This window comes from Megalops cyprinoides, chromosome 23, assembly GCF_013368585.1.
Source record: "Megalops cyprinoides isolate fMegCyp1 chromosome 23, fMegCyp1.pri, whole genome shotgun sequence".
Lineage (NCBI taxonomy): Eukaryota > Metazoa > Chordata > Actinopteri > Elopiformes > Megalopidae > Megalops > Megalops cyprinoides.
The window spans coordinates 24,793,450-24,807,265 of NC_050605.1; the positions used below are offsets into that span (position 1 = coordinate 24,793,450).

The 13,816-nt window shown below is 48.2% G+C and overlaps 1 protein-coding gene across 1 annotated transcript in view; it reads right to left on the minus strand.

The window, feature by feature from the left end:
• Window positions 1-5,546: 5,546 nt before the first annotated feature.
• Window positions 5,547-13,816, minus strand: part of LOC118770186 (copine-8-like) — a 47,885-nt gene continuing 39,615 nt past the window's right edge. Inside the window, exons 15-20 of the mRNA XM_036517708.1 lie at window positions 12,741-12,922; window positions 11,206-11,333; window positions 9,427-9,529; window positions 8,570-8,627; window positions 7,104-7,177; window positions 5,547-5,750 (exon numbers count right to left, since the gene is read on the minus strand). Of these exons, the coding sequence (XP_036373601.1) occupies window positions 5,547-5,750; window positions 7,104-7,177; window positions 8,570-8,627; window positions 9,427-9,529; window positions 11,206-11,333; window positions 12,741-12,922 (749 nt within the window). The remainder of the gene's footprint in view (window positions 5,751-7,103; window positions 7,178-8,569; window positions 8,628-9,426; window positions 9,530-11,205; window positions 11,334-12,740; window positions 12,923-13,816) is intronic.

Here is a 13,816-nt window from a genome sequence, read left to right on the forward strand (position 1 = left end):
GTCAATAATTAATGGTCACAGCAGAAAATCACTTCACATCAATAATGAGTCATTACACATGTATGCACAATTTACACATTAAGTCAAGGGTTACTTCACAACTGTAAATAATGAATTAGTCTCTGCTTGTACTGTTTTCTGTGTTTTTTAGGACTGAATGAAAGAGTTGGATGAAGACAGAGACCCCAGCTGATAATGGTGTGAGCTGTTTAGCCACAGGTCGTATACTTCCTACTTCCCCAGTCCTACAGTGTCCCCTGCAGGGACCAGCTACCCTGCACACATGCATCAGGGCTACTGGCCATGTGACCAGAAAGCACATTGGCATGTTTCGGAAATGAGGATGTATCTGATAATCACAGAGCACACACATGTTTCAGAGATGAGGGGTATCTGATAATCACAGTGCACACAAGACAACAGGGATAAGCTGAGTTTTCCTTACTCAAGATCACTCACGTCTGTCTGTGCCTTAATAGCGCTTTACGTAGGGCTGCAGCCACAGACAGATGCCTGACTCGGCCGTTTCGCTCCGCTGGGGAAGCTGCCCTCTCTGTCTCATGTTTTTACACAATGCAGACGGCTCACGGGGATGATTCATTTCATCAGTGAGGGGTCTGAGACTCCAGGACAGGCTCTCTTTCATGAAAATGTCATTTCTGAACGAGATGCAGTCTGAAGAGGTAGATTGTCAGTGTGTGTTGGAAGATGGCCAGTGCTGTCTGCTGTCCTGACCCCCGTGGGAAGCTCATTTCACCACTTGGAGGCCAGTACAGACAGGAATTGTGGCTGGAAGGAGCAGTTACCCCAAAGTTGCGGAGCAATCTGTATGATGCATAGGGTTTGAAGACTGAATGGAGGTGTGACGTGACTGTCCCATCATACCTTCATTTTCAGAGTAATGTACGATCACAGAGGGCATTTGCTACCAAAAGTAACCCTGCACTCTCTGTTTACGGTTTTCTGAAAACAAAAAATGGGTCTGCTATACTGAAGAAGATATTTAACCATTTCCCAGAAAACAGCAATAACAAACAGTAGACACCCCACCCGTGACCTTGAGATGACCTTTCCCAGGCAGGTTGGCCCTCTTCTCCTGTTCCACAGAGAGCTGAACACTGGTATGTTCTTTTAACAATTATAAAACTTTTCATCTTCTTCCATTTACATTGTATGGACAGAAACTCAGTCAGAGGAAAAGTGTGTTTAGTAAGAATATTTATTTGAAAAATTGATATTTTCTTACAGAAATAATCATTTTTAAAACAGATTATCAGACAATCAAGAATTTTTCCTTCAATGTCCAGTTATGTTTTCTGTGAACTACTTTCTGATTAACGACTTCCTCAAAAACTCAAATTATTCTTCCATACATGAGGTTGTGCAAAAGAAGTATACATTACAAAGCAAGTGAACACTGACACAAAATATAGACCATTTCATAAACAACTGAAGGCATTCCACAAGTCTAAGAATTCAGTGAAAATTTAAGGCCATTTTGTACTTTTCCCTACTGTATGTTTAAAATGGTGCACTCTTCATAAAACAGCACATGCAAACATAGTGCACGTCTTAAGATATGACAACCGAACAAGAGATTATTTGGATATCTTCAGTAAACAGAGTCTGTGTGTTTAAGATCACATGGGTTGTCCGTGTCACCTGATTGGCTGACGCGCGCTCACATGGTCCCAGGGATTGATGATGCAGTGGAGGGCGTGGCGCCCAGGAGGCAGTGATAGAGACTGAAATCTCAGGCAGAGAAGCACCTGGGCTCAGCAGCAAAGTCAGCACCCCACTCTCCCCAACCCGAGCCTGCACATACACACTACAACCAAAACACAGCCGAAGCCCCGAGCCTCTGCTGCGCTGTCAGTCATAGCATCAGCATGCAGCACTTAGATTAGAGTTTTCACTTCATTGTGCAGATTGCATGGTGTCATTAAGACTGATGGTGAATGAACTCTGACGTACCATTGGTCAGCTGGCACTACCAGTGAGGGCCATGCTGTCTGTTATATGGAAGAAATCATCTCTGGAGCTACGTTTTCTCCACAAAGATTTGTAAATACACAGTATATCTCCACAAAAAATTCTTTCAGTATACAAAATTCTAGGACTGTCATTGATATCAAAATGAGGCCAAGTTACAAGAAGCAATGTGAGTAGCATCACCTCAGAGAGTAAGCATACAAAAGGTTCCCATAAAACCTTTTATGTAACTTGGCCCTGTGTTTTTTCATCTTACCATCTGAAGAGAATGTGCTCTGTCTTTGTGTGTATATGAAAGTGTTTAATGGCAAAACGTATCGAGAATAAAACATCTTTTCTATGAATACAATTTGTGATAGAGTACACTCCAGAAGGGATTCTTGCAACACTAAACACATCAAATAAAGACCTGCAGTTATACCGCAGCCCTGACAGGGCACACATATACACCATTTGCATACTATGTTTCAGCTGCTACAGATGCAGCACCTTTCCTTTATTTCGGTACTGTATGATATCAATTCGAACGATGGTATGCATAACTAGTGGTGTACTGTAATGGAGTGAGTATTGCTAGTCAGTGAAGGTAATTAGTGTATAAATGATGAGTCTTTGCATGTGAATAAAGGGACACAGTGCATTTTCCCAAGGTATTACTTAAACAACTGAGCTAGCTGACTGGAAAATAAAAGGTGGGGATCTAGCTAGCAAGTGAGAGTAACCCATCCTCAGCTACATTTGTTACCAAGCAGGTTATCAAAAAAGTTACAAAGCTCATCATCTGGTAGCAAGCCAAGATCTTATGCTGTTACCATCTTTAGCATAAACTCGCGATGCAACACAAATTCATCTTATGGCTGGAGACAGAAATCACTGAACGCTTTATCCTGCTGAGAGATCACATCTCCTTTCACTCGAGAGCAGCTAGTTCAGTTAAGAAATGATGCAGCCAGCTAGCTGATTGAAAGCATAATGAAATATGATAGTAAGCTAGGCAGCAAGCAAGAATAATCCATCATCACGCACATTTGCTTGCTAAGTAGTTAGCAAATTCAGCCAGTTTTGAAGCTTATTAGTTAGGCAGCCCTCCAGTTTGGGAGGACTGGCTCTGTTTTTAATACATGTGAATTCATCAAACAAAACTGTTCAAGAAGACAAAGGATACAACTCATGACACAAAAGCTTCTGACAGACGGGGATGGAATTTTCCATCCTGACGTCAGACCTCCTTACAGCTCCCCTTGGGGCAGTATGAGATCACTGACTTTACACACTGAAGACATGCGAATGCAACGCAGATTCCTTGCACTGGAAATCAGGGAAACAGCCAATGGCAGTCTGCTCTGTCCCTCATTCTCCATCCACAGGACCTGGCTTGAAATTAATCTTCTGTGCAGTATGAAAAAATCTGTTTTCAGATGCTTTGACCACAGAATAATACTTCGGGTATTCAGCATTTAAACACAAATCTGAGTGGCTTGCCAACATAGTTAGCTAGCCGTCTTGAGGTTATATCGCTGTAGTACCATTATATGGATGCATTTTATTATTAGGTTAGCTAATTAGGCTAGCTTTCATACACCACCAAGGTGGCTATAATATCCTTTCTGCCAAGGGCAAAAGTTGATATACTGTTGGCCGAAATGAGCAGATGTGGCTATCGGCTAAATAAGAGGACAGACCAATGCTGAGAAGTGTTAATTTGAGGTTAGCATTAGGCGCCAGGAGCATTATAGCTGATGTGGCAGAAAAATTCATATTGGAAATTATGAGAGGAAAGAACAAGGATATAAGGAAGAAAGTGAAAAAAGTCTGGGCAAGTGCAAATTCTGTAATTCTGTGCACTGAAATGAGGTTAGACAGCCTCAGGGTCATTGTGGTTACCCAAAAAGGGCTTCCGTCTCAGTGCTGTATATATTTGGGATATGGCCAACAAAACCTAACCTGGCAGATGGCACACCTGCCATCCCAATACACATATTCCAGTTTATTTTCAGATAATGTATTTTTAGCTAAAAGCAGCACAGTGACGTTGCCCTTGTCTGTCCTTCCTGTTGGTTCCGACTGTGAGAGCATTACCTCAGCCTGCTGGAAGGAAACCAGCCCCACCTCTGTAGAGGAAACCAGCCAATCACGTGGAGTTCTAATTTTACAGGTGAGATGGGATCCTTTTGATACAGTGATGAAAAGGACCCAGTCAAACAGAGCATGTTATATGTATAGATTATTATGTAATATACATTATATATTATGTATAATTACTATGTATTACATATTATATAGACTATATATAGATTACTGCAAATTACAGATCGCGTTGGGGGAGAAACAGAAACTGTCTGTCTACTCGATCCTTATCATGCTGTGAAAAGTGCGCTATTCATCCAATGGCTACTGTAACGGTTATGATTATTTTTATGGTTATGGTTCTTCAATTGAACTGAAACCCTTTCTTTCATAAAATAGGTAGAGAGAGGCCAGCAGCCAGGCATAGCTGTTCCAATCAAATGCATTCACATGTGCACCATAATGAAGTGCACCAGCATGCTTCTGCCAGGAATAATGGTCTGGAGATCACACTGTCCCTGCGTTTCCTTCTGTTTCAGGTTTTTCTGAAACTTTTCTGAAACTGAGCAGGGAGGTTATTCTGTGCATAGGTATAGGGACTGTGCATCTGCTCAATCACTGTCTGAACGAGCACGCCACCAGACAAGCTAATCAAGAGAGCAAAACACTTTTAGCAACTTCAGATACTCAATACTTCAGGTAAAGAAAATACAAAGTCATTATGCCTGATCACCTTCATCAGATGCTACCCGATACTACGCTACAGCTGGCAAAGGCATAACACACACAAACGCTGATGAAAATAAAAGCATTTCTGTTTCTGACACTTGCGCCCTTCACTTCCTTTGCTGTTTGAGAGCAGCTCCACTTTGGACACACTGATAAGGCTGAATCCCTGCTGTAGTGGAATGGATGTCCGCCTCCATGTAAAGACAGTAAGACGCAAAGACACGGTGAAAAACACACAGCCAGACTGCACACACATGCTGTGTCCTGCTCTGCAGAGGAACACCACCCACAGCCAATCACAGCTGGAGCAGCAGGGTGGGCGGAGCTTCACAGTTCTGATTTAAAGTAGGCTTATAAAAGTATCCAAGTGTAAAAAGCATCATTAGCATGTAAACATTGAGACAGAGGGAGTGATAGAGGGAGGGAGAGAAAGAGAGAGGGAGAGAGGGAGGGAGTGAGAGAGAGGGAGAGAGAGAGAAGGGAGGGAGTGGAGGAAAGGCGAGGAGGGATTACTTTACTTATTTACAGAGCAGACCCTGGGGCCTGCGTTTTCTGGGCCACTTTTTCCTGGTGCTCCTGAAATGTTGTGGACCCACGGCTCTGAAACCCTTCAGTCCCTCGGGGTTTCTGGAGGAACTGGCCCAGTTCTGGAGCTCTGGAGGTAAAGAGAGTGACGAGGCACTCGGCACCTCTGCAGATCACCCGCCTTCAGAGTGCAAGGACACGGGGGGGTGCGCAGTACTGCGCAGAGGGGGGCATCAGATCTGCGTCTGCAGGGCGTGTCCCGGGGGGGTGTGTCCCGGGGGGGTGTAGGGGGGCGGTGCAGGCGAGGGCTTGATGCCGCGGGTCCTCATGTAGGACAGGAACTGGTCGGGAATTTCGGCCAGGACGTCCTTGGCCAGCCGAGCCATGCTCAGTATGTGGTTCCCCGAGCGGTCGATGTAGTCTCTGAACGGGACGAACTGCAGGACAGAGAAAGAGAGAGAGACGCTGACCCAGTGCTGCACCAAACACACACACCACACACACACGCGCACGCACACACACACCACACACACACGCGCACACACATGCACACCACACACACACGCGCACACATCACACACAGGCGCACACACACATACACACACATCACACACACACACACACACCACACACACGCGCGTGCGCACACATGCTTGTACACACACACACACGCAGTCTCACACACACAAACACACGCACACAGACACACACACGCAGTCTCTCACACACACACACGCACAAACACACATGCATGCGCATACACACACAGTCACACACACCCAAACACACACACACATGCGTGCGCATACACACACACACGCACACCTCACCTGCAGGCCAGCCCAGCTGCACTGACACACCCTGGCCAGCAGGGGGCAGAAGAAGGCCAGTCACAGCAGTGAGGGGATTTGGGGTGCAGGATGGCGCCCACTGAAACACACCCTGCTGTGAAGCTTAGCAGGCCTGTGTTCCCACAGTTACATCGCCATGGAAACCTTCAGGTCTCCAGATCCAGTGCGAATCTCGGATGATGCAGTGCTCAGAGGTGCTGAAACGGTGGTGTTTTTACAGCAGGTCAGCACTCTGCTCCAGGGCACTCCCCAGCCCTGTGCCTGAGGTCCTTCCAGCCTCTGCTGCTTACAGCGAGATTATCCTCTCTTGCCAACAAGACTGGCTCCTACTAAGGTGCCACACTGATTGGATAGTGGTCCATCTCTGGCACAGCATGATTGGATAATGGCCTCTCGAGGGGGGGGGGGGGCGTCCTCTGAATGAGGGCGTGGCTCTGCTGAATTCTCTTATGCACCTGCTCTGCTGAAGGTACGGGTGACCCTGCAGAGTGTCAGTGTGTCTGTGGCAGGGTGTCTGTGCTCTGTGTCTGGAACTGCGAGCTACAGCTACGCCCCTGAACCCCGGTATCACAGCCTGCATTTGACTGCAGAGTAGTTATAACTGCTCATATCCAGCTTAGTGTTAACTTCACAAACCAAGGACAAGAGCAGTGTTTTACATGAGAACACTGACTGACTGCCACAGACAGTAATTTAAGTCTATAGTGCATAATCTTGTACCATCTCCTGAATCATGGTGTGTTTCTGACAGGGACAGATGCAGGTGAGTCATGGGCAGAGGATGTACAGCACGTTCTGAGCTCTGTGGCGGCGTGTGCAGGGAGCAGCAGACCTGCTTAATGTGGTGACGGAGAGACAGGATTTAATCCAGGCCACGGCTCCTGCGTAGTGTGGACACAGAACACACAGGCAGGAGGGGGGGAGGGCGGGTCTGCCTACCTGCACGATGTCTCTCTCCGCAAATCTTCCTCTGGATGAAATCCTCACTTCATCCCCGTCCAGCTCCACCATGGCTGAGGACACACAAACGTGCTTGGTGAGGCACGTGGCCAATAAGAAAGAGCCTCTGTGCCACAGATGGCCAATCAGAAAACACCTCCTCCTGCAGCCCAATCAACATTCATGAAGGCCGAGGCATGCGCACCACAGAGTGGTGTTGCAGGACACCCAGACTCCAACATGAGCGAGAAACACAGCTCTTACTGAGTGTGAGGAGATATTCAGTATGGTGAGGGAATTCTAAAAAAGCAAGACAGCACCCAACCTCATCAGGAGGTCAGAGAAGAGGCTGCAGCAGACAGCTGCAGCTCACTCACCCACTCACTCAGTCCACCAGCCCCATCACACAGCTCTGACTGCCTGACTCACTCACTCACTCACTCACTCAGTCCACCAGCCCCATCACACAGCTCTGACTGCCTGACTCACTCACTCACCCACTCACTCACTCAGTCCATCAGCCCCATCACACAGCTCTGACTGCCTGACTCACTCACTCACCCACTCACTCACTCACTCCATCAGCCCCATCACACAGCTCTGACTGCCTGACTCACTAACTCACTCACTCCATCAGCCCCATCACACAGCTCTGACTGCCTGACTCACTCACTCACCCACTCACTCACTCACTCCATCAGCCCCATCACACAGCTCTGACTGCCTGACTCACTAACTCACTCACTCACTCACTCACTCCACCAGCCCCATCACACAGCTCTGACTGCCTAACTCACTCACTCACTCACTCACTCACTCCATCAGCCCTGTCACACAGCTCTGACTGCCTGACTCACTCACCCACTCACTCACTCACTCACTCACTCACTCCATCAGCCCCGTCACACAGCTCTGACTGCCTGACTCACTCACCCACTCACTCACTCACTCCACCAGCCCCATCACACAGCTCTGACTGCCTGACTCACTCACTCACCCACTCACTCACTCCACCAGCCCTATCACACAGCTCTGACTGCCTGACTCACTCACTCACCCACTCACTCACTCCATCAGCCCTGTCACACAGCTCTGACTGCCTGACTCACTCACTCACTCACTCCATCAGCCCCGTCACACAGCTCTGACTGCCTGACTGACTGACACATGCACATACACATACACACACATGCACATACACACACATGCAGACACACACATGCAGACATACACACACATGCAGACATACACACACATGCAAACATACACACACATGCACATACACACACATGCAGACATACACACACATGCACATACACACACATGCAGACATGCACAAAAAGACACAGAACCACTAGTGTTTATGATATTTCTACCATTACAGATATGGTTTACATCCATACCATGCAGTGCTGTACATATTCACAGAACAGATGGTGAGAATATTAGAAATGAATGTTTCTCACCGTCGAATTCCGCTGGCCCGACTCCCACAATTATAATTGACATGGGCAGACAGGAGGCCTGGGGGAGAAGGGAAGAGCACGAGGCACAAAGTGAGTTTCGTCTGAATGATCTCAGAATGGCACAGCCTGCCAAAAAGGTTGAGATTTAACCCAATCACAAGTCAGAATCACAATGAGGGCCACTCCCCTCTGCAAAGCCTGCTATGCAAGCAGCCAAAATGCACACATTCTGACTGCATGAAAGGGTGCATGGGCTTGGCCCCCTGTCAGCAGGGTGGCACCCCTTCCTATTACACTGATAATTATGTTTCCCTGGCCGATGGCCGAGGGCTGGAGTCTCCAAATGTTGCCCCCCCAACCAACCCCCACCCCGCCCCACCCGCCGTACAGAGCGGACCGGGACCCGGGAGGCTGCAAGATCAGTTCCAGAGGCAGGTGACTGTGGCCGCACAGACACACCTGGAGCTGCTCCCGGACTCAGGGACTCCGCAGCTGTACGGCAGCACACTGCAGCTGGGTGAGGGCGAACGGCTTCAGGCCTGGATCTCTGCACAGCTGCTTTCTGACAAATTCCCTTTGTGAAAACTGCTACACTAATCAAATCAAACTGAATTCACAGGATCCACATCTCACCTTCTATAGGGATACGGTTGGGGTCACATGTTTGAGTGTACACATGTGTGAGTGTTCGGGTTTAAGTGTGTGTGTGGGCCAATCATGCCACTGCAAAAGCATGATTTATTTCTACAGCTGGCCATGTACTGAAGCAAACCGTAGCAGTGTCCCCACCCGGAATGGAGTCTGTAACCCTGCCCATTCGGCCACTCCCCACACTACCCCCTGGTGGAAGCACTCACGTTTACGATGGACTCCTTGGTCTGCGCCATATCAGAGATCACCCCGTCTGTGATGATGAGGAGGACAAAGTACTGCGAGCCATCCTTCACCGATGCCGCGTACCTGTGGACAGTTAAGCACACCATGTCAACCAGCAGCTGGGGCTTTAGGCTGCTCAGAGCCTCCTTCTCTACACACAGCAGGGACCGAGAGCTCTGCTTCTGACCCAATCCGAGGGACAGAGAGCTCTGCCTCTGACCCAATCCGAGGGACAGAGAGCTCTGCTTCTGACCCAATCCGAGGGACAGAGAGCTCTGCCTCTGACCCAATCCGAGGGACAGAGAGCTCTGCTTCTGACCCAATCCAAGGGACAAAGAGCTCTGCTTCTGACCCAATCCGGGGGACAGAGAGCTCTGCCTCTGACCCAATCCGAGGGACAGAGAGCTCTGCCTCTGACCCAATCCGAGGGACAGAGAGCTCTGCTTCTGACCCAATCCGGGGGACAGAGAGCTCTGCCTCTGACCCAATCCGAGGGACAGAGAGCTCTGCTTCTGACCCAATCCGAGGGACAGAGAGCTCTGCTTCTGACCCAATCCAAGGATGTGTCATTTACCGTCTGAGTGTCTAGGTCAAGTAGCAACACCCCTGCCCCACTGATTAAAATAAACGCATCTTATTCATGCAATCCTTGCACTTGAATATGCACTTTGGTTGCTATAACACTCCTACTAACCAGTAGTTTCTGCATAGTTTTCATGGTTCTCTTTGTGTCTCTTTCCACAGGACATTGGTTCTGGAACAGTGCAGAAAGGCTGCAGTCAGATCAGTTTTTCTTTCAGAGGAATATATTTAAAATGTCAGCTTCCTTTCATCTTTGGAGCTTTTCACTGAGAGAGGGAGAATATCTGACATTACACCTCCAGGGATAAACGACAGGAGGGAAATGTTTATCATTAGAGAACACTGAACAAAAGCGAGAGCAGCAAACTGCAGTTACTTTAGTGTGTGTGTGCGTATGGGGAGGGGGAAGAGACAGGAAGGGTTAAAAGGAGCTCTCGTGACTCTCACTGATTGGCTCTGAATCTCACAGCCTGAATCTTGCTCTCTCCTGTGCTCCACCCACTATGAGCCACACACTTGCTCTATCTCACACTTGCCGTTAGCATTACCTACACCCGTCAATGCTGATTACCTACACCCGTTAGCATTACCTACACCCGTCAGCATTACCTACAGCCGTCAGTCCTTTCTGCCAGGGCTGTGTGACTCTACAGAACTCTGCAAACACATTTTAAACTTTGTGAGTTTCTTTAGGAGAGTTTGCAGTTGAAGTGCCTTTCTAACCTTTGGTCTATATGCAGCAGTTTGTTTTGTCTTTGTGAGATGAATTCAATCTGCTTCTCCTGGACCTGATCTGCCATGACAGAGACATTAATTACACACAGATGCCTCCCTTTCTAAATCTCACAGAGCCGACTCCACCAGCCCATATGCTGCAGCTACTGCACTTAGTATCGATTTCCCAGAATGCACCGTGCTTAAAGGCCCTTACTGTCATCTCAGTCCACAAAACAGCCACCTGACACACAGCAACACAATGTAATTTATACACTTTGTCTATTTCTGTTGTGTGCGTGTGTATGTGTGTGTGTGTGTGTGTGTGTGTGTGTGTGTGTGTGTGTGTGTGTGTGCGCATGCGTGTGTGCGTACATGCGTCTGTGCGTACGTGTATGTGAGTGTGTGCGTATGTGTGTGCTTCTGTGATTGCGTGGGTCACATGACCAGTTCGGCCGGCCTACCTGGCCACATGGTTGATGACAGGTGAGAAGTTGGTGGGTCCGTACAGCTGCACCGACTTCAGGCTCTGGTAGTAGGCCTCCATCACACCATCGATCCCAGAGCAGTAGGGATTCCCTGGGTTTCCGTTCTGCCACACCGTTAGAGGAGGAAAAACACAAATTATTTCTGTAAGAATTATTATTCATTGCTTTAGCAGATGTCTTACATTGTCACCAGATTGTCCGTTTGCTCATTTGGACAGTTATAAGCCTCCTCGCCCACTGCACCACACAGCTGTTAGCAGAATTTTCTGGAATTCTCTCCTTCCCACTGAATGTGAGAGAGACAGCCATGGAGGACAGAGCTCCCCCTGCTGGTGCTGGAGGTGTATGCCACCTTATTTCAGTGCCTGTGCCAATGTTATGCTACTGCAAGAACCAATTTGTCGCTTCATAAAACTCATTAGACTGCAACCAATGTTCCAGCCATTAATTACACACATCATGACAATCAGGCATTACCAAACACACCAAGATCAGGCATTACTGAACGCACCAAGATCAGGCATTACCGATCACATCAACATCAGGCATTACTGAACGCACCAAGATCAGGCATTACCGATCACATCAACATCAGGCATTACTGAACGCACCAAGATCAGGCATTACCAATCACATCAACATCAGGCATTACTGAACGCACCAAGATCAGGCATTACCAATCACATCAACATCAGGCATTACTGAACGGCTTGAGACACTGGCCCAGGCTTTGCAATCGCAGTGTCTGTTGACAGAGACAGCAGATGCAGCGATTGGCTGTCTGCGATTCAGAGTAACACAAAGCACAGCCACACCCAGCAGCATGAGCTGGGAGGGAGGGAGACTGCATCGACACAAGCCCAGAGACAGGAGGGGGGGCTGGGGCACAGTGGGGTGCAGCTGGCCTGGCGTGAGAGGGACTGGGGATCAGTGCTAATCCAGTTACACCTCCACCTCTCTGGGATACACCTGTCCCCCTCACAGGGGGAAAGTCTACCTGTCATTATCCTCTACACATCACCCTGCATCAAACACACTGACTTCAAGCTGAACACACTACTGTCACAATGGTGCTGCATCACCTGCCGCACTTCTATCTGCATTAAGGAAAAAAGGAAAAAAGTATTTCTCATCCCTGAAACATAATTCACACATGAAGTTAGAGTTAAAGTCAATAAAAGAACCTTTAAACTTTAAACCATAAGAAAATCGATTAGAGGGGACGATGCCAGATCAGATCAGATGCAGGGTTTGACATACACAGGAATAATGTAGCCATGTGTGTTCTACAGAAGTGAGAATTATGGGAATTCTTCTTGTGCAGCTCGGCTCTCATTCTGCCTCAGTGTCTGCAGGTTTAAGTGGCGGGTGAGACTCACACAGCCTGGCCCCGCCCCCAGCCGCTGACGTGGGAACAGACGGCCTGCAGTCTGCCGCCAGCGCAGCATCTGGCAGGGGGCACAGGATATGTAGCAGCCAGCCCAGAGGATTGTGGGTAGACGGGTGCTCACCAGGGCAAACTCATGTGAGACCCTGCCATCAGGAGGCAGCTTGGCGCCGAAGCCCAGCGCCGGGAACATCTTGTCGCTGTCGTAGTCCTGGATGATGTCACCCACGGCCTTCAGCGCCATGGCGTAGGCGTTCAGCTGGTACGGGCTCATGTAGTGCAGAGAGGTGGGCTGGGCGGGGTTACCTGCACCGACCAATCAGAATCAGCAATCATAGTGCTGTCCTGTACTAGACCCCATGCGTGTGAGCCGCTGGGCAGAGCGGCACAGGACCAACACCGCAGCCCAGGGGGTGGAGACGCCCCCCCCTCTCAGCCACATCATGGGGCTCATTATTATGCAACATAAATGCAGGTGACCAATTAGCATTCACCAAACTAAACCATCTGCATCAATTTAGCAAAACTGTTACAAGGTCATTAATTAGTGGCTTGAATGAACAAAATCATGCTCCACATGCCTCTACTGTAGTGTAGGTATGTATTGTAGTGTAGGTGTATACTGTACTGTAGGTGTATGCTGTAGTTTAGGTGTAGCTGTGAGTGTATGCTGTAGTGTGGGTGTATACTGTAGTGTAGGTGTAGGCTGTACTGTAGGTGTATACTGTAGTGTAGGTGTAGGCTGTACTGTAGGTGTATATTGTACAGTAGGTGTATGCTGTAGTGTAGGTGTATACTGTAGTGTAGGTGTATACTGTAGTGTAGGTGTATGCTGCAGTGTAGATGTAGGCTGTAGTGTAGGTGTATGCTGTAGTGTGCGTGTAGGCTGCAGTGCAGGTGTATATTGTACTGTAGGTGTATGCTGCAGTGTAGGTGTATACTGTAGTGTGGGTGTATGCTGCAGTGTAAGTGTATACTGTAGTGTAGGTGTATGCTGTAGTGTGGGTGTATGTATCCCAGTGCAGACAAGAGCCTGCACCATTGGTAGTTTACCACCCTGCATGTGTGTGGAAAGTGTAAACAGTGTTAATGTCAGAATCAGATCCAAACTTTGACTTTCCTGCTGATAAACAGCACAAAAACCAGGCAAACAGCACTGTCAGCATTCCTACCTCAGAATGAAAGGCCCATTTCACAGTG